This window comes from Lissotriton helveticus, chromosome 3_1, assembly GCF_964261635.1.
Source record: "Lissotriton helveticus chromosome 3_1, aLisHel1.1, whole genome shotgun sequence".
NCBI classification, from domain to species: Eukaryota; Metazoa; Chordata; class Amphibia; order Caudata; family Salamandridae; genus Lissotriton; species Lissotriton helveticus.
The window spans coordinates 1,900,381,805-1,900,406,582 of NC_136061.1; the positions used below are offsets into that span (position 1 = coordinate 1,900,381,805).

The 24,778-nt window shown below is 46.6% G+C and overlaps 1 protein-coding gene across 4 annotated transcripts in view; it reads right to left on the reverse strand.

Moving 5' to 3' along the window:
* Window positions 1-24,778, reverse strand: part of CPT1A (carnitine palmitoyltransferase 1A) — a 429,645-nt gene that overhangs the window by 38,710 nt on the left and 366,157 nt on the right. For all 4 annotated transcript variants that reach the window (XM_078682885.1, XM_078682883.1, XM_078682886.1 and 1 more), the window contains exon 18: window positions 18,734-18,826. In XM_078682885.1, the coding sequence (XP_078539011.1) occupies window positions 18,734-18,826 (93 nt within the window). The remainder of the gene's footprint in view (window positions 1-18,733; window positions 18,827-24,778) is intronic.

Consider the following 24,778-nt stretch of genomic DNA (forward strand, 5'->3'; position numbering starts at 1 on the left):
TTGCGGGGTAAGGGTATGCGTTGTTACAATGTGGCGTTGTAACGACCATGTTTCAATTGCATGCGGGGAAAAACTGGCATATTCCTAGGAGCGACATATGTTTACTAAAAACTTAGCCGTTTTACAAATCAGAAGGAAGGCACGATACCAAGCATATATAGACGCAGCTTTGCGGAACCCAGCAGGATTTACTGAAACTCTGGTCTTAACTCCCAGCAGAGTACCTCACCATAATCAGATTGCATCAACCTTGGTAATTTAAAAAGTTTGTGCAAAATTCCCTATAATCTTTTAAGGTCTCGTGACCTACAATGCGCGCAAGCGCATTGAGGGACCGAGAATTCAAGTGCTCGAAATCCTCGTCAAACTAAGGGCTTCTTGCACTGCGGTTTTCTTAGAATTCACGTGAATCACAAGCACGCGCATTCTGGCCAGCCCAGCACATCAAAGGGCTTCTCCTCCCCTAATTATTCATGGGCGGCCGCAGGCCGGCCGTACTTCTCCTCCCCTAATTATTCATGGCCCGTACTTTCAGTTTCCCGCCCGGCAGCTCTGCATTCCCCCTTGCTTCAGATAGTGTGTATTTGGTAACCTCCCCCCTCCCCTTCTCTGCCTTCCTTGCGCAATTGAAAATACGACTTTGTTGTCTGCAGTCTCAGCCTCTCTCGCTTCTTTCTCTATCCGTCTCCTTCACGTCGCCCTTGCACAGTCCCTCTGCTTCTTTCACCCCCTCCTTCTCTCTCCCTCTTTTTCTCTTCTTTCTGTCTTCCTTACTCTGTCTTCCTAGCGAGAAGTACGTGCTATGTTTTGCAAACACTTCTTCGTTTCTAGTAGCATGGCAACAGACGCACTGCACTCAGTTCAAACCCTTTCAGTGACGATGCTTGTACTGCCCTCTGCTCAGAGGTAACCATGGAGCTACGAGCAGCTCTTAACATTTCTACACATCACTGCAATATCAGAAATGAACAAATGAAACTTGTGCAGTTGAAAGAAGATACGCTTCCATTGCAATGTTTCTGCAAAAAGGGGAAAGACTATGATAATGTGCTTAATCAGCTCACGCGCATTCTGGCCAGCCCAGCACATCAAAGGGCTTCTCCTCCCCTAAATATTCATGGCCGGCCGCAGGCCGGCCGTACTTCTCCTCCCCTAATTATTCATGGCCCGTACTTTCAGTTTCCCGCCCGGCAGCTCTGCATTCCCCCTTGCTTCAGATAGTGTGTATTTGGTAACCTCCCCCTCCCCTTCTCTGCCTTCCTTGCGCAATTGAAAATACGACTTTGTTGTCTGCAGTCTCAGCCTCTCTCGCTTCTTTCTCTATCCGTCTCCTACACGTCGCCCTTGCACAGTCCCTCTGCTTCTTTCACCCCCTCCTTCTCTCTCCCTCTTTTTCTCTTCTTTCTGTCTTCTTACTCTGTCTTCCTAGCGAGAAGTACGTGCTATGTTTTGCAAACACTTCTTCGTTTCTAGTAGCATGGCAACAGGGACACTGCACTCAGTTCAAACCCTTTCAGTGACGATGCTTGTACTGCCCTCTGCTCAGAGGTAACCATGGAGCTACGAGCAGCTCTTAACATTTCTACACATCACTGCAATATCAGAAATGAACAAATGAAACTTGTGCAGTTGAAATTAGATACGTTTCCATTGCAATGTTTCTGCAAAAAGGGGAAAGACTGTGATAATGTGCTTAATCAGCGAGGCAAGGCGACTTCGTTTCTCCACTTCCTGTTGCCAGAGGGGGGGGGGGGGGGGGGGGGGGAACATACGGCTAATTCCGAGTTCTTAAAAAAGGGTGCACCCGAGAAAGCGTGAGACAAACCCCCGGTCAGTCAAATTCCTTATTAAAAGAAAACTGTATGCCATTATTAGGAAAAAAATCGAAACCGAAATGGGGATTCCGCAGTATTTTGTTAGTCTCACTAACGCATAACGTCAATAATAGTAGTACTTACACACCCTCAGCCACCCCAGCCCCGTCCGGACAACTGTGCACTTTTGCTAAGCCCAGGATCCCCGGCATTGCCTCTATAAAAGACCACTTAAAGACAAATACTACGCAATTTCTCAGTCAACTTCCCTTCCCCTTTCAACAAAAATACCGTGATCTTTCAACCTTACTTCCTCATTAGCCTTTCCCTCTAGCCAGAAACTCCAGCACGTTTGGCATACAATTTTGACAAAAGATAACTTTATCCTGCAATGCCCCAAAAAATACCCTAAAATGCCAAGGCAAAGTGAAAATAATCCAATGTAACCTGCAACAGAAATTACATGGCTTCATTTACGTCGTCCCGTCTGCAGCCCTCCATGAGCCTACACATTCCTCATCGAGAAACCCCTTACGAGCGCTCTGGAATGAAATTAGCCACTACAAAAGAGGGCAGGGTGGCGTTCTTACAATCACAGGCAACGTTATTTTGTTGCAACTCATTAAGCTGTGAATCACACCACACAAAAGGAACAAACGCAAGGGAACGAACTGTTTAAAATAAAACTCTCCACATGACCATTACTCAGTGGTTTTGAAGCACAACTGCGGGGACATTGGTTCAGACTCGAAACGGCGATTATGCAACGGTTCACTAAGGAACGCCCTTCTTGCGACTCCAAAGCCTCTTTAGGGGCCGGTAGGTTTAAGGCAGCACCAGTTTAGGCATGCACACTTAAGAGTCGCACCTAGCTCTCCCATCTCCAACACGCTGCATCCTGTTAAGAGGACGGGCGATGAGGTATTTGACGAGAAATAAATAAGCTGCTTTTGAGAAAACACTATCAAGTATACACCATAAAAAACGCATTAGCCGAAACCTTTCCAATGGACCGATGCTAAAGGTAGCACTTCAAGAACAAACAGGCGAACCCGTCAGTAGACACAATGTGGGATTTCAAAAGGACATGAACAACATCAAGAGTTTTAATATGACTCCACTTCTCAAAACGGAAATCTGTAATAAAAAATGTGCACTTTTAATAATCAAAATAAATAAAAAGTTGCGAGTTGCGGCAGTCGGTGTTGGATATTGGGTAACTAATGTGCCCTGTATGATGCGGGGTCCGCACAAAATTCCAACAGTACTTATTCCCTCACTATTTTAGCCTGCACGCACACAAGCATATCATTACAGCCCGAGGCCGACTGCTATAAGGTTATTAAAGGCCCAATCGCAAAAACTGTGCAGGGAGGAAACCCCTAGCAGTCTTACAGAACACAACTCAAATCAGGAAAAGATAGACCTCTTAGGTCTCGACAAAAACCCTTATCTACAGGGAAATCCATTTTATTTCTCGAGGCTGCAGCGGTTTCTTCCAACATATTGTAAAACAAGCACTGGCGTTGCCAATAGGTCTCGCAGTAGGAAAGTTGGAGCTATTAGTTTTGTAAATGACAAAGCCCTTTATGTTTTTAAAATAAAAAAAATAAAAGGCATTGTTATTTGCAATTGTAATAGCTCCAACTTTCCTACTGCGAGACCTACTGGCAACGCCAGTGCTTGTTTAACTTGGGGCTCAAATTACCTTAAATATCAATATGGATTGCTAAGGTAGCTCTAAAACACCGCTACGAGAGTTACCTTTTGTGCATCCAGTGGGCTTCAAAGGAGTATCAATTAGCAGATATCTGTAGCAGTTCTGCACATGCTGGTGCTTTTATGTCTCTATTAGAGATTTCTTCGCGTAAAATCGTTTACTGTTTCAGTGTTGATGACTTGCCCAGACTTACTTCTACGTTCTGTAAATCAGGGGAGTTAAAATATCAACATGTCAAAAGGTTTCGTGAAAGGCTTTCGCAGGCCTACCAGAGATTGAAGCACAGTGACAGATGGAGGGGGTGGGGGGCTTGCACATTCGGAACATGAACCGTGCCCTGAGTGAGAAATAACAATTCTCCTGAATGATTGTGATGAACCAGGACGTGGGTGTGAAGAACAAGTTACTTACCTTTGGTAAGGTTATATCTGTAAGAGACAGATTAGTTATAGATTCCTTACCTTGTGAATTACCCCCAGGCGTCAGACTGAATCTGGAGAATTACCCCTGCAAGTCAAAATGTGGCGTCGGTCGGCTCCGGGTTTGTCGTTGGCATCATGGTCATCGGGATGACGTCGCGGTAGCTACTTAGACGCAGACTTCGCGCACTGACGTCAGTTCTTCTACACTACATTCCACACCAGAAGCGTAGAGCCATGCAAGACACTGACCACTGGTGCACAAAACTGGATCCCACAAAGGGATTCCCTGACCCTAGAAGTCAGTTCGCAGAACGGGGAGGATGGGTGGGGCGGTAAGGAATCTATAACTAATCTATGTCTCTTACAGATACATCATTACCGAAGGTAAGTAACTTGTTTATCTGAAAGAGACAGTTATAGATTTCTTACCTTGTGAATAGATACCCCAGCAATACCAGCCCCGGAGGAGCGTCTGCGAACCAAGTTCACACCAGAAAGTCCAGGAGAACAGAACGCCAAGGAATCTGTCTATCCGGACTTGGCTGTCCAGGCATTAGTGTTTTGAGAACATGTGCAGAGATGTCCACGTAGCTGCCTGACAGATGTCATTGAGGGGAACTACCCGTCCCAAGGCAGTGGTAGCTGCTGTCGCCCTGGTGAAATTGACGAGCAGTCCCACTGGAGGCTCCTTCTTTGCTAAAGAGTAGCATGCTTTGATGCACAAAACGACCCACCTTGAGATGGTCTGTTTGTGCACGGCCCAACCTTTTTTGGCGCCCACGTAGCCAACAAAGAGCTGATCATCCACCCGGAGTTGCTTGGTGCAAGCCAAATAAAATGAAAGTGCACATTTTGGATCCAGGCGGTGGAGCCTCTCTACCTCCTTAGAAGGATGCAGAGGAGGAAAGAAGGTGGTCAAAGTGATGGTTTGACCAATGTGGAAAGAAGTAACCACCTGGGAAGAAATGAAGGTCTGGTTCTGAGGATGACCTTGTCCGGGTGAACAGCCAGAACGGGAGGCTTTGAAGAAAGAGCATGGAGCTCGCTCACCCTGCGAGCAGAGGTGATGGCAACCAGAAAAGCAGTCTTTAATGTAACAAGTCTGAGGACAGTTATGAAGCGGCTCAAAGGCAGCGCACATAAGGTAAGTAAGAGTCCCACTGAGGCATTACGAAGGGACCAGGAGGAAAATAATGAGTAATGCCCTTAAGGAAGCGATTTACAACAGGGGACTTGAAAAGAGGAGGCTGATCAGGAAACCTAAGAAAGGCTGGAATGGCTGAGAGGTAGCCCAGAGCAGAGCCCTGCTGGGCCAAAGACAGGAGGAACAAGAGAACCTCAGAAAGGAGATCCACAGCCTTTGCTGCACACCATGCCACAAAATTTGTTCCATCTGCAGGCATATACCATCTTAGTTGAGGGACGCCTGGCTGCCAAGATACTTCGGGAGGAAGGTTGAAGGTTGTCAACTGTCGCCGTTCAATCTCCACGCAAGGATGTGGAGACTGGACAGGTTCGGATGAAGGACCATCCCCCACTGCTGCGACAGAAGATCTCCCGAAGAGGCAGTTGGATCGAAGGATCGATGGACATGATTAACAGCTCGGGATACCAGACTCTTTGTGCCCAATCCAGAGCCACAAGGATGACTTGGACCCGGTTGCGCTTGATTTAGTACTCTAGGCAGAAGTGGTATAGGCGGAAAGGTGTATAGAAGACCGCAACTCCACCCGCGACGTAAAACATCGCCTAGCGAGTGCCGCCTTGGAAATTCCAACGTGCTGAATTCCGGACATTGCATGTTCTCTTCGGTGGCGAATAGATCTAATGAAGGCTCTCCCCACTGATGAGAGACCTTGCACCACCTCTGAGTGAAGACGCTGTTTTGTGATCCATCATGCACTTGCGGCTATGGTTCTACGCCTTGGTGTTCAGTGAAGCTGCCAGGTGTTGAACAACCAGGGATTTGCCTTGATGTTCCAGCCATGTCCAGAGACGGAGAGCCTTTTCACATAGGGTCCACAACCCCACCCACCTTGTTTGTTGCAGTACCACATGGCGGTGGTGTTGTCCGTAAACACCTGTACCACTCTTCCCCGGACAGAGGGAAGGAATGCTTTTAGTGCAAGACGGATCACCCGAAGATCCAGAAGGTTGATGTGGAGCCCAGACTCTCCCTATGGGGCCACCCCACACTAGAAGTGATGCATCCGTCAACACTGCGTACTCCGGTTGGGGAAGGGAAAGGGATCTGCTGTTGACCCAATTCTGGTTCGTCAGCCACCACTGCAATTGACGTGCAGTGCCCTCTGAGATCCAAATGCAAACGGACAGATTCTTCTGATACTGTGCCCACTGGAACTTCAGGTCTCACTGCAGAGCCCGCATATGCCCTTTGGCATGATCCACCAGCAGGATGCAGGAGGCCATGAAGCCCAGTAGCCACAGGGTCATTCTGCCTGAAACCTGGGATAGAGGCTGATAGATCAAAATCATAGCCCGAATATCCCGGACTTGCTGCATCGGAGGATAAGCCCAGAACCACTCCGATACACATTTATGGTGAACCCCGGTGAGTGCTGGAGGTCCGCCGTAGTCTGGATGTGGGAGATAACTGCCTGGGGCGAGCACGCCTTCAACAGCCAGTTGTCGAGATAGGGAAGACTAGGACCCATGATCTGCGCATTTGAGCTGCCACCACCGTCATCACTTTCATGAACGTCCGAGGGTCGCTGGTAAGGCCAGATGGAAGCACGGTAAACTGAAGGTGCTTTTGGCCTACCGTGAACCGCAGGTAATGCCAGTGGGCCGGCAGGACGGGGAAGTGAAAGTAAGCATCCTGAAAGTCCCACGCTACCATCAAGTCTTCAGGGTCCAGAGTAGACAGGACTTTATCTAGCAACAACATTATGAATTTCTCCTTCTGGAGGAAGCGGTTGACGTTGCTGAGATCCAAGATAGGACGCAGGCCTTTGTCCTATTGGGCACCAGAAAGTAGTGGGAATAGCAACCACGACCTACTTCAGGGGCAGGAACTCGCTTGGTGGCTCCCTTGGCCAAGAGACCCGAAACTTCCTGTTGGAGAAGGGCCAGTTGATCCTCAAACATGCGATGGTGCTGAGTTGGCAGAGATGGAGGGGTAGTCTCGAAGGGGAGGGAGTAGCCCCTTGGGACTATTTGCAAAACACACCTGTCTGACGTGATGGTGCATCAGTGGGGAAGGTGATGGTGAATGCTGCCGCCCACTGGCGATTGGTGACCCTAAAAGGTTGGACTAGGAGGGTTTGGAGGCTGCTGCCGGGGGGGGGGGTGGACTGGCCCACTCGGCGGTGTGTCCAACGTGTCCTTCCATACCACAAAAGGGGCAAAGCAGACTGCGCAGGGCGGGTGGTGGAGAGGCCCAAGGACTTGGCCGTAACCAGAGAGTCCTTGAAGCGCTCTAGCGTATTGTCTGCTTTGTCGCATAACAGGCGACGGCCATCAACAGGCATGTCGAGAAGGGTAGCTAGGACATCCCCGGAAAAAACAGTCAATCTCAGCCAGGCATAGCGTCGAAGGGCTACCGACATTGAAATCGTCCTGCCTAGGGAGTCGGCGGTATCCCACACAGAATGGGTGTAATGGCCCAACAGACATGCAGTGTTCACCGACCGCAGTCCCAAGCTGGAAGAAGAAAACATCTTCCAGCTTCTTGGATTCCCTATCAGGCGGTGCGTTAGGGAATGCGCCTTTGGATGTAGAGGCTTGGACCACCAAGCTCTCAGGGGTGGGGTGTTGGGAAAGGAAAGTGGGGTCCCCCAGCGTCGGGTGGGGGCATCGGGCAATCGTCCTATCCACAGGAGCCCCTGTGTTAAGCCTGGACCAGATGCCCAAAAGGATATCAGTGAGGGCCTCATTAAATGGTAGCAGGGGCTCCAAAGTGCTCGCCGCCGGTTGAAGCACCTCTATCAGGAGGTTAGTCCTGACTACCACCGTAGGTAGCTCGAGGTTGAGAGCCTCGGCCGCCCTACACAACACCACTGCGAAAGAAGCTCTCTCCTCCTGAGCCACGGTAGGAGGAGACAACATGCCAAGGTCTGGGGAGGTGTCCAGACCACTGCCATCCCCCAACTCCTCTCTCCAGTCCGGATCATACTCCAACAGGTCAGTTTAAGGGTCTCAAGACCACTCCCAGTCCTCCTCACCCTCCTCTGATTGCCAATCTGGCCTAAAAGAACCAGGGTGGAACAGGGGTACAAAAGTACCCATCGGCGCAGGATCTGGCGCCGGTTGATGTCGGTCCGACTCCGTGCCCATGTTGGGATGGAGGCCGGGGTCGACGCCGGCTGGAGACACAACTGGCGTCGGCTGTGGTGCCGGTTGAATCGACAACGGTGGAGGTGTTATGAGGTCGACCACCGCACTCTGACACCACCCCACTCCTAGGCATCCTTACCCCTACTGGCGTATTCACTAAATGACGACTTCTCGCCTGGACGGTGGGCAAGGTCACCACAGTGGGCGCTTTGTTTGACGAGGGTACACTCATGGACCATGACAATTTCGTCAGACGTCATGGAGTCTCAGACACATTTTACCTCACACACGTGGTAGTCCTACAATATGGAAAGAAATACTGGGCCCCGCACAGGGAGGAACCCACGGCATGAAATGGTCTGCATGATCTTATTGATGGGAGACGGGCAGTCATCTCACTGAGTGGCTCTACAAAGGCATTACAGCTCACACTAGAATCTCACTGACGGACTTGCGCAACAGATGGTCTACGGATCTTGGGACAGAACTGACGGATAAGAAATGGCACGTGATCTTAGAATACCCCAAATTAAAGTTTATTCAATATATGGTCTTACACAGGGCATATCTCACCCTGCACCGGCTGCAGCACATATTCCCAGCCACACAACATGTAAGCTAGAAGACGTGGAATTACTACACATGCTCTGGCAGTGGCCTGTGCTTGCATCTTACTGGTGGGAAGTGGTCACATTGGTCAAATCCACGGTTGGGATACCTGTTCCGGGTACGCCTGCAGTCTGCCTACTAGGTCTGACTCCACGCCCTATGGTTGACACAGGGAGGTAGGGAGGTGGTGAGGTGGGGTAGCGTGGAAAGGGCTGCTATCCGTCGAGAGGAAGCCCGGGGACTGTGCAAAAAGATTATCTCCCTGAACTGGGATAGCATACTGGAAACGTTCAAGGCCCTGGCACCGCCACCAGTAGCGCGGGATTAATGGAAGCTTTACTGTCCAAGCCCTCTTTCAACTTACACTTTTAGAGGTTCCTACATCCTGTAGATCTAACACTGTATAGTATGTATTGGCGTGAGGAGTGAGGGCGGAGGCGGCGGTGGTGGTGGTGGTGGTGGTTCCACGACCGGTCCCTTTACCTCCCGCGCGACTGGGACCTCGAACGGCGCGGACCCGACTGCCTGGCCTCGAGAAGCTTCAGGACCGCTGCCTCAAAGACTTTGGATTCATGGTCAGTTCCAGTCGCCACGGGCAAATGCTGCGCAGATCCGCCACTGACATCAGTTTTCAGCAGGAACCTCAAGCCTTGAAACCGGGCATCCCTGACGTGCACCAGGAGTCAAAGACTCAAAAACGGCGTTGACAAAAGTCGTCAAAAAGTCAAACAGTGACTGGAGGTACTGCTCTCTCCAGATCTGTGCTGTTGTGGAAAAAAAAGAACCGACGTCAGCACACAGGGGCAGCATCTACATAGCTAGCGTAATGTCATCCCGGCGACCATGACACCAATGACGAACGCGGAGGCAACCGACGTCACCTTTCGACACGCAGGGGTACTGCTGACGAAAAATTCTCCGGATTCAGTCTGACGCCTGGGGGTAATTTACAAGGTAAGGAATCTATAACTAATTGTCTCTTTCAGATCAACAATTTTTTGCTTTCTGCACATTATTATATATTTTTTATATTAGCCACAAGATGGTGACGTATAAACAAGTAATAATTTGATGACTGTGTCCACATAAAAAGTTTTGTACAAAGGCACACTGCTAGATCTGATGTCTGATTGTATTGATATCGTTTGTGGAGAACAATGTTCAACATGGCAAAGGTCACAGTCCAGATTCAAGCAAACTGACCCCTTAGCAAGATCACTGAATGGCAAGAGCTTTTAGAAATGCAAAACAACTGTAAATCTGAGGGCGTCAGTTTTATGAAATGAGAGATTTGGGCTTCGGTAATTGCTGCATCTGTGCCCGGAGCAATTCGAAGCATATGGTCTCTTGCCGCAGGGAGAATACGCAGCCTGCACTGCACCACCCAGGGGTACTGAACCACTTCTCGCCTCCCCACAATCCCCTGAGCAACAAAAGCCACAGATAAAGGTTAATTTATTGCCGCGCAGCACCCGTTTTTGAGCAGAATAAATTAACACGCTCTATTAGGTAGGGGGTACAACTATTTCTGCATCTGAGTTAATAAAATTCCGAGTGGCGGGCTGTTACCTTTAAAGTCGAGAGGTGCGTTTTTTTGTAGGGTCGGTCATCCAACTCCAGTGAAACTGTTTGATTTCTGCCGATACACCTTACCGGTCTTCGCAAAATGGCGACCACCTAGAGGCTTCGGCAGCAACTGTCCGACGTGGGCACCCTTCAGTGCGGGGACTGACACCTTCCCCCCACCCTCTCCTCAACCCTGCGGGGGCCCTGACCCCTTCTGCCCTACAAAGCGGTGATTAAGCCCGTTAATTGCTGAGCACCATAGGCTGGCAGGAAGGCTCACGCTCTCTTCAGCGCAGCAAAGCAGTGCCAGCTGCACTGTTCAGGCCATTAACAGCTGTGTTGCAGGCAGTGCCAGCTGCATCGTTTAGGCCTTTTACAGCTGTGTAGCAGGTAGTGCCAGCTGCATCGTTTAGGCCTTTTACAGCTGCGCAGCAAGTAGTGCCAGCTGCACCGTTTAGGCCTTTTGTAGCTGCGCAGCAAGTAGTGCCAGCTGCACCGTTTAGGCCTTTTACAGCTGCGCAGCAAATAGTGCCAGCTGCTCCATTTAGGCCTTTTACAGCTGTGCTGCAAGTAGTGCCAGCTGCACCGTTTAGGACACCTTTATCCGTGGGGACATTTCTGATTGAGTTAGGACTCTCGCTGCATTGGCAGCAACCTTGACATTATGGTTTCAGATTAGGGTCCAATAGTGGTCTGTTGAGATTATGGGCGTACAATGCGGTTGGTGCCGAATGTGCCTCTGTTACAGGCTGATGCTTAGTACAGTGATCACCAGTGGTCACTGGGTGTTCGTGTGTGATTTGTTTTACTTTGACTAATTGTGCTCTGTGATGGTTTTGTCAGTGATCCAGTTGGTCCTATCTTATGTAAACATTTCCCTTGTAAATATTATCTTGTGCCAGTTGGCTTCATGTACACCTAGGTGAAGGGCCCAACAAAAACCCACCTCTCTTCCCTGACGACACATTAGTTCAGATTTCCTCACCCGACGTCTGGAATATGTGACCCCTTTTAGTCCTTATACTTCTCATCACCACGGCTTTCTTAGTAACACCCTCTCATCATTTCGCCAACATGGCCACCACTCGAGTCAAAGCTGGAATTAACTGCTACAAAATCATTTATCCTCCCGGCCAGACTAAAGCTTCAGTAAAACGATTGAAGCATAACACTATTGAACGTGTCCCTGATTCCCTTTTTGCTGACCAATTTTACAATGGTCGTTTTGGGAGGCGCAAAAACGATTTCATTTTCTTCACTCACGACACCCTCTCTTGGTCCTCCAGCTTATATAATTCCCTTAACGTCACCTCCTCCTCCTCTATCCCTCATGGGAAACAACTAAAGATTTCCCCCTTTGCATATTTCAATGGCTCCCTCACCATCTCAATCTATAACAACGGTACTGTCATGATCCAAAGCAGACACCTGTCTCTCTCTCTTTGACCACCTCTTCCCCTCCCTACTCCCCTCCTCTGCAACCAGGTTTTCCCCTGACTCTCCTTCTAGCTCCACCCATTACTCCCTTTCTCCTCCCTTGACCCCCCCTACACCAATAGGCTGCACCCTCTGGAGGCACAGGTCGGTCCTCTTACCTCCCCCTCCCTTTATTATTATTATTATATTTATTTTTGTAGAGCGCGCAGCTACCCTGAGGTTTCCCGGCGCTAAGGACATAATGAGCGAAAATATAGAAGGAGACCGAGGGCTTATGGAAAGAGTATTGGTTAAACAACCATGTTTTTAAGTTCTTACGGAATTGGAGGTAGCATTCGTCCGTGCGAAGCTGAATTGGGAGAGAATTCCAAAGAGAGGGGTCCAGGAAAGAAAAAGAACGTCCTCCCAGTCTTACTCGGTTGATCCTGGGTATCTGAAACTTATGTTGGCTGGAGGAGCGTAAGGTTCTTGGGGGGCAATATTGATGGACAAGGGTGCTCAGATAGGAAGGAGCTTTGCCTGCCTTAATTCTGTGCATGAAACACAGAGCTTTAAATTTTGTGCGGTTTTCGATACGAAGCCAGTGAAGACTCCGAAGACCAGAGGAAGTTGGAGATTTTTTAGGTAGCTTGCATAGCAGCCTAACTGCTTCGTTTTGCACTGTTTGAAGTTTCCTTGTGACTTCTTTACAGGCTCCCAGATATAAGATGTTGCCGTAGTCCAATCTAGATGTAATTAGAGCTTGGACTACGGTTTTTAGTGTGTTCTGGGGGAGCATCCACCCGATTTTCTTGAGCCACTTGAGGATGGTGAAACAAGTGGCTGCCACTCTGACCGCTTGTTGTTTCATAGACATTTGGTCATCAAAAATGATGCCAAGGTTGCGAGCGGTTTTGGAGGGGGTGGGTGTAGGTCCCATATTAGGTGGCCAATGTTGGGAGCCCCATAGGGTAGTGTGTTTACCAAACAGAAGCAGTTCGGTCTTTCCTCCATTGAGTTTTAGTTTGTTATCATGCATCCATTTGGCAATGTTGTTAAGACCGGAGCAGAGGGAAGACGGGTTGGAATGTGCGTTAGCGGAGAGTGAATAGATGAGCTGGGTATCGTCAGCATATGAGATTGTGCCCTCCTCTCCCTTTCCTCCCACTTCACACTATGCCCCCCCTCATCACGTCAGCCTTACCACTAGCTAATACGCTCCTCGTCCAATCTATACCATCCCGGTACTCCAATCTCATCTCCTCCCCCCTATTCCTACATGCTACTCCCTTTTTTTAGTCCACCCCTACGCCAACCTCCTCCCCAGCTAACTTTCCTTATCCTCCCCTCATTCCTTCCTGTCCCCCTCTTCTCTACCCCCTCCTCCCCTCGCTTCTTACTCTGATTTCTTCACAATTCCATTGCATCTCCCTCCTTCCCCCACTCCGCCAGCAATAGCAATGCTGTGCTGCCCCCTTTCCCCCCCTGGTAACCCTTTCCATCTCCCTCCATCGGACCCAGCAGAACCATTCCTTCAACTTCCCCGTCTCCCAACCCCCCTCACACTGCCAGATGCCCGTTCCCTCACAGCCACCTCTCCTATCCAACAGGACCTCTCCAACCACCTTCCCTCTTTTCCTCCCAAACCTCCTACACCCCTATGACACCTCACAGTCCCCCCCTCTCCTTCTACCCCACCGCCTTGATCCACACCCATCTCACCCTAAATATGTCCTTAATTCCTTTCCTTCGTGCAACGCCAACAAAGACAACTCTCCTTTCACCTCTGAAACACCAACCCCCGCTCTCAACCTCCACCTTTCCCCACCTATGAACCCTATACCCCAACTCTCCTCCTGTCCCCCCACCTCTCCCTGCCTTCCACCACCAATTTCACCCCCTCCTTTTTCCATCGAGACACCCAACCTTCCGTGCTCTGCCCTACTCTCTCTGGAAAATAAGCTAGGCTCTCTTATCACCTCCATCTCCCAGCTTGTAGCTTCCATTTCACTTTTAAGCTCTAAGATTTCCACTTTCCCATTCACCTCAACTCTTTTGGAAAACTCTCACCTGCCCACGAGATGCACCTCGCCCCCTCACCCCATCATAGCCAAGCATAACCTGTTGTCTGCAAACATCGCTCACTCACACAAGCCCTTGAACGCCACCCTCCTTCAACCTTCATCTCTGAGTAACCCAACTATCTACACTATTCCGACCATCTCTTCTGTCAGAACCAAGCATCCACCTACACCCTCCCATGCACCCCCGTGTAGGTACAATATCCTTATCACCCTATTTAGACCAAGTGCCCCGTCACCAAAACAGTCTCGACAGAGCTGCGCTGTCTGCTCCACAACTGCAGATCTGCAATAAAACACAAACTCGAAATCTCCGATACCATTACCCTTCACAATATTGATATGTTCTTTCTAACAGAGACCTGGTTCAACGATACCTCTCACTCTATGTTTGATCTCCTATTACCCACAGGCTATTCTATTTTCAGGAATGACAGACCTATCAAAGTTGGGGGAGGTGTTGCAGTCATCTTTAGAAACTTCCTTCAACTTAAGGCTTTTCCCATCAGCACCTTCCGCACTTTTGAATGTCTATCTCTTGAGCTTCAACTACACCACCGCTCACGCCTCAGATTCCATGTCATATACCGCCCATCTGGCAGCGGCCCTTCGTTTATGGAGGAACTCACTGACTTCATCAGCGACCAATACTCGCAGAGTGACAATCAGACCTTCGTGGATGACTTCAATCTCCACCGGGGCTCTCTGCAAGACTCTTTCGCGAACTTGCTGGCCACCTTCCTCTCTACAAACGATCTTATCCAACACTGCACAGAATCAACACACTCTAAGGGCTCAATCCTGGACATTGTTATTTCTAAAGCAGGCATGCTTTCTATTGCTACCCCTATTCATGTAGACTGGTCTGACCACCTCCTCATTCCATTCTCTCTTCACCTAGCACACTCTATAACTCTTGGCCAACCTAAGAGGGCTACCTCCTGGTTCCGTGACACTAAAAATATTGACACCGTTTGCCTCTGTGAATCAGCTTTGATGTCACTTCCAAGGCTAGACCCGAACCTAGATGTTGACGATCTCACCTCCCAATGCCTCTCAGTCCTTGCAGTCGAAATCAATAACGTCGCTCCTCACCAAAGCAAAAAGAAAAAACCCATTCCCTCAGCACCTTGGTTCAACAAATCCCTCTATGAAGAAAGGAAGCACCTAAGACTCCTGGAGAAACAATGGAGGCAAGCACCCTCCACCGATAAATTGGCCATGCTTCGTTCAGCAAGATCCAAGTACCACAAGCACATCTTCCTTGGGAAAGCATCACACTGCAGAACCCTCCTTGACTCAGCCAAAAACAGACCCAAAAAACTATTTGATCTCATCAAGAATACTAACTGCTCTCCCCCAACCTCCAAGTTGGAGGATTCTACAAAGAAAGCTGCGGATTTCGCTGCATTCTTTGATGGAAAAGTGAAATCACTTGTGGATCAGGTCGCTCATCCTACCCCTCCAGAGGAGCGCAAATCACTAGCCATTTGGCAGAACTTCGACCCCATCTCTGAAGATGTCCTCCTCAAGTGCATCTTCGAAACAAAGCCCTCCAATCATTCTCTTGACCCCATCCCTAGTGCCATTGCCATTGACTTCTATACCCATTCTCTTCCCAATTGGACCACTCTGGTCAACCTTTCCCTCTATCAAGGCTCCCTTCCTGTTCCCTTCAAAACTGGGCAGGTCACCCCTCTGCTTAAAAAACCCACTGCTGATGCGAATGACCTAAACAACTTCCGCCCCATCACTAACCTCCCCTTTCTTGCAAGATTACAGAAAGATGTGTTGCGAAACAACTCTCTCGTCATATCAAGGACAATGATCTTCTTGACAATTTTCAGTCCGGCTTCATCCAAAACTGCAGCACTGAAACAGCCCTGCTGCAAGTGATTGATGACGCGCTGCGGATACTCGATTCGGGGGGATCTTGTTTTCTAATTCTCCTTGACCTTTCTGCAGCCTTTGACACTGTCAATCACAACACCCTCCTCAACACTCTTCAACAGAGAATGGGTATAGAGGGCACTGTGCTTAAATGGTTTGCTTCCTTCCTCTCTGATAGATCCCAAATGATCAAAATAGTGGACAGTCTTTCATCTCCTTTGGCGGTGGGTCAAGGTGTTCCTCAAGGCTCTATACTTGCACCCACATTGTTCAATCTCTATTTGGAACCACTGGGAAATCTCCTAAGTAAATCTGGGGTCCACTATCATCTTTACGCAGACACTCAAATCTACCTCAAGGTTGCCTCCACTCATGATCTCTCCGTCCTAAGCTCTACTTTGGACTCCATTCAAAACTGGATGTCAACACATCAACTGATTCTGAATCCCTCCAAAACTGAATTCCTGCTCCTCTCCTCACTTTCTCCTCCCCCGGTTCAATCATGGATGGACCAGTTGAATCTACTGAACAATAAACCCATCATTGTCGACAGCGCAAAATCCCTTGGTGTCATACTCGACACAAAACTCTATCTACTCTCCCACATTAATTCAATTGCAAAGTCTGCTCGATACCAACTGCGCCTTCTTTGGGGGATTCGTCTCTTCTTCCCAGAGCATGACCTTAAAACCCTGTTCCAATCTCTGGTCCTCTCCAGACTGGACTACTGCAATTCCCTTCTTACTGGCCTTCCCAAATCCCACCTGTCCCCCCTTAAGTCTGTTCTCCATTCAGCAGCTTGTTTCATTTATGGGGCTAAAAGAAGCGACCACATCACACCCATGTTATCCACCCTCCGTTGGCTTCCCATCGAGGCAAGATCTATCTACAAGACTGCCTGCATCACCCACAAAGCCTTGCACTCCTCCTCTCCTCGCTACCCGGCGAATAAACTGAAAGTCTCTGGAGGCTCTAGACCATCACGAAATGCGGAAAATCTACTGCTTGAACCTCCCACTTTCAAGAAGGAAAGATCGATGGCCCAATCCTTTTCAGGCAACACAGTGAGAATCTGGAACTCACTTCCGCCTCAGCTCCGGACCACCACCTCCTCCCAGGCCTTCAAAACTGACCTCAAAGTTCTCCTTCAAAGACACTTCCAAACTTAATTCACGTCCTCTCTATTACCTGAAGGAAGACCTTCCATTATAGAAAATTCTACTTTCCATGACTATGGAAGTGCCTTCCCAGTGTGTTCTTGTGGTTTGAGAGTCTGCCATTTATTGCAGTATTATCCTTCTACCTGTGTTTGGTACTCGTTTGTAACATGCACACACATCACTTTTCTCTTGTAACACACTGTTTGCTACCTCTTACATTTTGTTTGCTTTCGATACTTGCACAAGTGCCACCATTGCCTACGTAACGTTTGTTCTAGTGTTTGAGTGTCCTCCATTTATTGCAGTATTATACCTCTATGTGTACTTTGTACGCTTTTGTAACCTGCACACAAGTCACTTTTTCCTCCTGTAATGCACCATTTGCTACCTCTTGTATTTTGTTGGCTCACGATTGTCACTTTTGCCTCATGTAATGTAACGTTTGCTTTTGTAATTTGTTCACTTGTAATGTTCTCATGTATCAGTTCTGTTTTTATTATGAAGCGCTCTGACACCTTCGGGTAAAGTCCGTGCTATATAAAAACGCATAAATAAATAAATAAATCTGTATTTACTCCACACGTGTGCGATGGACCTTTAACTAGCTCATACGTTTTGATTGTGTTATTTGCATAGGTTAGTTTCTTGTGAATCTTCAGTGGAAGAGCTCAAACACATAATATAGTTCAGCTTGCGAATGTTAAGTCCAGGCAATATTTTATTTAACAAAACACAGCAGCATATATTGAAACTAGCAGTGGTGACATTTTTTATGAATCTGAACATTCATTGTGACTAGTATTTACAGTTAAAAAAAACGTAACACCTTAGTTTACGATGACAAAAAATGTTTACAAAGCTTGAGCTGCAACAAAAACACAGCATGTATGTTGGAGAGTGGGGGAAGCAGGAACGGGCGCGCTGCCTACTTAAAGGAAACACTGCATCTGTGTCGAGGGTGGTGGTAGGCCGCAAGCAACTACTGGCGTCAAGCAACCTTTTAAAAAAAAAATAGTTCTCTAAACAAAACAATTGATAAATAAAGTAAGGGAAAAAACACCGTGGTTGGCTCCTTAGCCTTGACCGGAAGGGAGGCATCGGCTGCGAGAGCTACTTAGGATGCAGCAAAGAAGAGGGACGGAGGAGAGAGCAAGTGGTAAGTAGCCGGCGAAAATGAAGTGATTTTGTTGACCACAACAGGTTTTGCAGACAGCGCATGCACGCTGATGTTAGACCTAAAAAAAGAATCTGAAGATGGTGACTAGGCATTCGGAGATTGTGGGCTTGATGTCATAGTGAGTCATCTAGACTATAGTTTATGCCGGCAAGAAAACATTTTACATTTATACACAGTTTCAGATCCAAACGACTTGTTGGTGGAATACTGTAAGGCACTTTCACACTGTAAAAAGGTCTGTTTTTGCCTGCCCCTCCTGTATGTGCAAATACTATATGTATTGCCATGGACTATATTATATATTCATTGTACTCCATCCATGCAGCAAATACATGGTACTACTATTGCAACCAAAAAGTGTTCTAAAATGTACTATCTTAAAGCCATGTTGATGAAAATTACATTATTGAACCTGTTTATTTTTTACAGTGACACAATTCACTCAAATAAAGTGAACATTTACTTTATGGCCCTAGAAAACATGCATAGGCATGGCAAATATTATCATCTAATGGTTTGAGCAGGTCAAAAAGCTTCACTTTCCATCAAGGTTATTTTCACTCTATTCACTTTTGTACATACCGTTTCATGGCTTGAGAATTTACTGGATACGTGAAAGTTAATCAGATTTTCGCCCACTATAATGTAAGAAACTCCGTAACCATCATCGGCAACCTAAAGAAATAGAAGGCCAATGTCAATCAAATGTTATAGTATCATTACTACACAGCAATTTATTAGCTTTTCGTCATCTATAACAAAATTCCACGCCGGAATTTCACCCCTTTTCTGCAGATGACTTTAGAGGTTGTGAAAGAGGTCAATTAGAGAACATTGAAAACAGAAGCTTAACCTAGGGGAGGAAGGAAAGCATTTACCCTTAGCAATTACTGTACAGCCTGTTGTGTTTTAGATTCGCATGTTGTGAACAGTGCTGCCATCTAGGGTTGGGCGAAGACATTGTAAGAAGAGGCTTAGAGGCGACGTGATATCTTCCCTGGACTCACAATGCACCAGGACACAGACTACACCCGAGATTGCTTTGTTCACCAACGAATATATGTTTTTATATGTGTGTTTATATATGTGTTTTTATATATGTGTGTGTTTATATATGTGTGTGTGGGAAACATCACTTACAACGCAACTTTTACCACGCAATGCTTTTACATCGTAGCTTTTACAACGCAAACCATTACAACGCATTGCGCTGGGGGGTGCTCTAGGAAAGGGAATAGGTTAATTTACTATTCAATAACCTTCCCTAGTGTCCACGGGGACTGGAGTTGGAATAGTAAATTAAACTATTCACTATCCAGCACCCCAAAGCGCTATGCGTTGTAATGGTATGCGTTTTAAAAACCGCGATATAAAAGCATGCGTGGTAAAAGCATGCGTTGTAATGTCGTACATCCGTGTGTGTGTGTGTAGATGGAAAGAATGATAATATCTTTGTATTAAAAAAATCCCACATATTAGGAATAATTTTATGTGACTAGGAAACAACTTGATACACAGAGCTCACATCAGGGGAGGTGGAGAGTGTGAACATGACACCATAACATGCCACAAATCGATTGTTACAAGTAAGGAAAGTTTTCAATGTGCAGATTGGGTTGCTGTAAAACACATGCTGTGAATAGTTTTAAGTATAGTACCCAATACCTAACTCGATGACTTTGAAGCAGAGTTTAGAGACTTCTGGAACAGTGCTTTCCATAAGTACAGTTTACCCCACCTGTGCCTACTGTCTGGATTTTATATTTACATTGTAATAAATAGTAAACATGAGACTAGTATATATATATATTTTTTTCCCAGAAGCATCAATCAATTTGGACTCCTTTTCTGAGGGGGCGTTGCATCCCCCGTTTGGGAGTTAGCTGTTTTCCTCGCATTAGATACCACTCAGGAGTCAGCAGTTGACTGACCTCTAATGTATATGGGATCTGAAGGAGTAGTTTTATATTTTTTGTCAATGCATGGTGTTATTATTCTAGCTTTAACATGGTCCTTAACATTGTCCTCTGCATGACGTACCATACCGTTAAGGAGTGGCAGATATTGTGCTCACCTTTGAGCATTAGATAACAGTTTTAAAAAGAAAATATTCCTCTATTGTGTCCTGATATAAAGGATAAAGGTACTTGATGGAAAGCTGCTGCTTTTACTACTAAATCTTGATATGCAGAGGCACCGTCAGGTGGTGATATGCATGTGGGATAGAGATCGGGGTCTGTATCCCCCTGTGGTTCAACATCATATACACCCTGGGGATGCTTGTCTTTGGCATGTCATCACCTTCTATGATGAGTGAATAATGGGATATGTTACCTTCCTCAGATAGTTGTAGAGGTGGTGGAGTGGATGATGAGGGTGGTGTTGGTGGGTTAGGTGAAAGTGGAATAAGAATGTGCAAAGGGCTAGTTGCAACATCCTTTTTTAGGTCTCGCCTGGCGTTGTAGCGCGAAGCGCTGTCGCCTGCTAGACTTATTGTGATTGTGTTGCCTCCCAAGTGGTACAGACCGGTGCACGAGCATATAGTGGTCTGTGAACGCGCTTGTAAGACGCGCTTGCCACAAAGTGTGTACAGCTGCTGCGCGTTAATTAGGGTTGAGTCAACAGTGTGAACGTGCACACTCCGGAACACGTGCTAGCACTCAGCAGCATGTGAGGCGCCTGGCGGCATGCCGAGATAATTACTTTCTGTTTGGTGAGCGGGCGTCTCACTGGCACCATGTGGTAGAAGCTTCACTTGACATTTATTTTTACGTGATACAAAAAATAGTGCTTACTCTGCTGCTGCTCGTACGCTATACATTTGTTGGTTTGCAGCAAATTGTTCATTTCAACAATTGTGTTGTGCAAAAAAAACTAAGGACACAGGTAATTTCTGTACGTCTTATACAATCTATTATGGTCCTATATGCCTTTTGCTGACAAAACAACTTGCAGTCCCACCAGACCCAATTGTTATTTTTTTGCTCCAAGACATCGTTTGCTCGCAGTTAACCTGCAGTATTACGTTGCTTAACCATTATAGTGAGCAAGGACATTCTCTCGTGCATAAACCGCGCGAAATATATAAATAGTTTTTTGATAGGATAGCAATATTGTATACTATTTAAAAAGCATACGCATGCTTTAGTAAAATTATCGACTAGTGCCACGTGTAGCTGCAGTGTGTTGTGCTAAAATAGCAAAAGGCGCTACACATGTTTTAGCACCTTTTCACAAACATTCAAAATGTACAGCTTCTAGGAGACTCCACTTTCCTGCTTTAGTTGCGCAATACCTCACATTTCAATAATATTTATGCTTTACTAGTTTACTTACATTATTATCCATCTCAGATCAAAAAGTATCTGTCACTGTGGATACTGCCTCACCCCACTTACCGGCTACTGGTCTCTGCTCTTCCGCTAGTCTCAGTCTTCAACCAGCCCCGCCTGAAATCCTGCGCAGCACTCTTGAAGTATGGCGAAGTCCGCAGGCGCCGCCACTGTGCACGAGCCGCAGGCCTCGCGGATGTGCACACTCATGGCGTGCCTACGACGCGCTCGTGGCGCGCTTTCACTTTCCCCTCCCCCGTCGGATACAGATCATCATGGAAGTCCCGGGAGCCCTGCACTGCATTAGCTCTCTCGGGGTCGGCACACCTTTCTGGGATTCTGGGCAAGTCACTAGTCTCCGTGTCTTCTACCTGGTTTCATTATTTTATTGTTAACTGGTACTTGAATAGCGCACAGTCTATCGTTGGCATGGTGTTGCAGTGCATTTGAAGTAGAGCATGAAGGAAAGAAAAACCTAATTAGCAAACATTCAGCAGGTCAGTAACGTGATCGAGAAGGTGGCACCTTTAAATGTCTATTTCCAATCCCTATGAAGAAAGTGAGGTTCAGAGCAAAAATACCCAATTAAGTGATCATTCTGACCCATGTCCTCTATTTTGCATTTTGAATATAATTAGCATTGCTGACGTTTAATTCCTTAACAGGCCCTGAAAAATATACAACAACATCTCCCGAGATGCAGTTCCATTTGGCAGCAATCACATGGCCTTAAGAAGAATCTGATTACTCCCTTGATTCTTATCAGGCATGAAGAATAGATTAATGAAAAAACGCCAATCACTGCATTATGCAGCAACTATGAGCATGACGGAGATGGATAGGTTTCAGCACACGAGGCCAGTACAGAAGGAACTGCAGTCGTCTTTTTCATTAGTTTGCCAGCTTAAGTAGCAGATGTAAACGCCTAAAGAACTTCATTGAAGGAGACTTGCGCAATTACGAGATTGTTTCACTGTGCCCCAGCTAGATAAAGCATGAGGAGCATAAGTTTGTGGTGCAGAGTTTACGATGGACTGGATTGCGGCTCATTGTAATTACCAGTGGCTAAGATTAATACAAGCAACCCATCCATCACTTTTTTGTTTTGTTTGGTTTTTTACAGTGTTTTAAGAGGCGCATGCTAACAAAGAGATCAATCATTTGAAAAAGTCTGCCACAAACATTTTGGAGATTAAATGATTTCACCCCAAAAAAACATTGTTATTGGAGGTGGGTGGTTTTATGTGCCACCTCAGTGTTTTGTAGTAATATCTGCTCCAGTGCTTTAAGGTGTCAGTGATCCAATGCTTATTTTGAATGTTTTTAATACTGAAGAAAATCCACCATTTCATATTCTCCCTAGCAACAGAATCTAGATGCGAGGTGCATTCCTACTATCAGTTTGTGACGCATGAAGTAACCCCTAATTCAGCATGTCATTTAGCTGGTCCAGGCGTACTGTTGTTACTAAGGGCTCTTACTCCTCGATAAGTCAGCTATGTAAAAGACGGACAGTATATGACCTGCGCACAGCTGAACAATCTTCCTCTTGCTCGTTCGAAATTCAAGATTGGTACTTCGTTAGCCCAAATCATAGCCTTCCCATTGGAGGGAGATAATTGGTGTACAGTAGTCCGATGCCTACATCCATATCCCAATCTGGAAAATGTACTGCCAGGGTAGCACATTTGCAGTGGTAGGCTAGCACAGACAGTACAATGCTAAGGTTCAGGTCTACATGTAGCCCTTGCTAATTCATTAATTTGCTGTATTGATAGCCAGTCAATATTTTCTAGGTGGTGAATGGTATTTCTTACATGTGCTACTAGCTAATCCGTACCCCCAAACAAACACTCCTTGGAAAAGCCTACAGGTTGTGGTTTAATATAGCAGTGTATGTAAACATAGGCATTTCCTAATGCAGTTTCCATGCATTGCCTGTACAAAACCTGTTTAACACATCAAAGTCTACCCATTGGCCTTGGTCAATGCTGGGAAAAAGCAACAAAAAAGGATTGTATTCTGTCTAGAATCCGTATAGAAAATAAAGAATTGGCTGTGACAAAAAACTGGATGTTTGAGTGTACTTGTACTTGTAAAATAGTTCCTCATGCGTTCCAGTGGAAGTGCTTCCTGAAAGGTGAAATGAGACGCCAAACAGTCAATAGCAAGATGTTTGTGAGTAATATTCCTCTGGGTAACGGCAAAGCCCACTCAATGTCTATTTTTAAGAATTGGTAGCAATATGTCTTGAATATGGGTGCACTATCAAGTCAGACCTAAAACGGAATGGTTCAGTTCTGGCAAGATACCATGCTTCAAGCTCAAAAGATAGTATTACTTCTGCTTCATGAGAGAGTTCCTGGCATGATGTTCTAATAAGAACAGGTGATTCGCCACAGTGTTATCAGGAAGACTACACCTTCTATGAAGGGGATGTTACCAGAACTCATCTTCCAGTTGGTCCTGAGACACAAAATCCAGGATCTCTTGCAATTGCTACCTCAGAAGTCCAACACAAGCATTTGCAATGCAATAGGTCTCACATTTATGCAAGTTTAAGCTACTGGCATTGTAAATCACAATGCCTTTTATTTAGGTTTTAAAAACGAAAACAAGAATAAAAGGCATTGTTATTTGCAATGTCAATAGCTCAAAATCGCGAAAATTCGAGACCTATTGCATTGCAAATGCTGGTCTTCTTTGGAGGCTGTACAGGACCTTCTCAAACCTCATGAAATGTTAACTGTTTTTAGAAGATTGAGGCTTTGCTGGTTGAAGAATTATCTTTCTATGTTCCAGGCGGAATTTGGAGAGTTTTCTGACTCAGCTTGAGTCATTGCTACATTACATCAAGGAGCTGTTCTGATGGAGATGTCGATCTGAAAGCGAAATGTTTTGAAGTGGAAGGATGTTTTAGTTTCAGTGCCAATGTGCTCGGTTTTGAAGTATCATGTTTTTCCTTATGTGCTGAAATTAGCAGATTTTTTTTTATATAGCGCGAACTAGACCCGAACCGAATCAGGTATCAGAGCGCTTTACATATTTTTCCAGTTACGTTACATTTTTACGTGTTCCAGTTACTTTCATTTTTAGGCACGGGGAGATTAAGCGATTTGCCCAGAATCACAGGAGGTTTTGGCGTCGTTACCGAGACTCGAACCCAGTTCCTCCAGGTCCGAGGTCGAGCGCCCTAGTCGTTAGGCCAACTCCTCTCCCAATTGAAATTGATGATAGAGTAGTTTTAGACCCAGACTTAGAGGAGGTAGAGGCCCCTGCTGTAGGCTGAACTTTC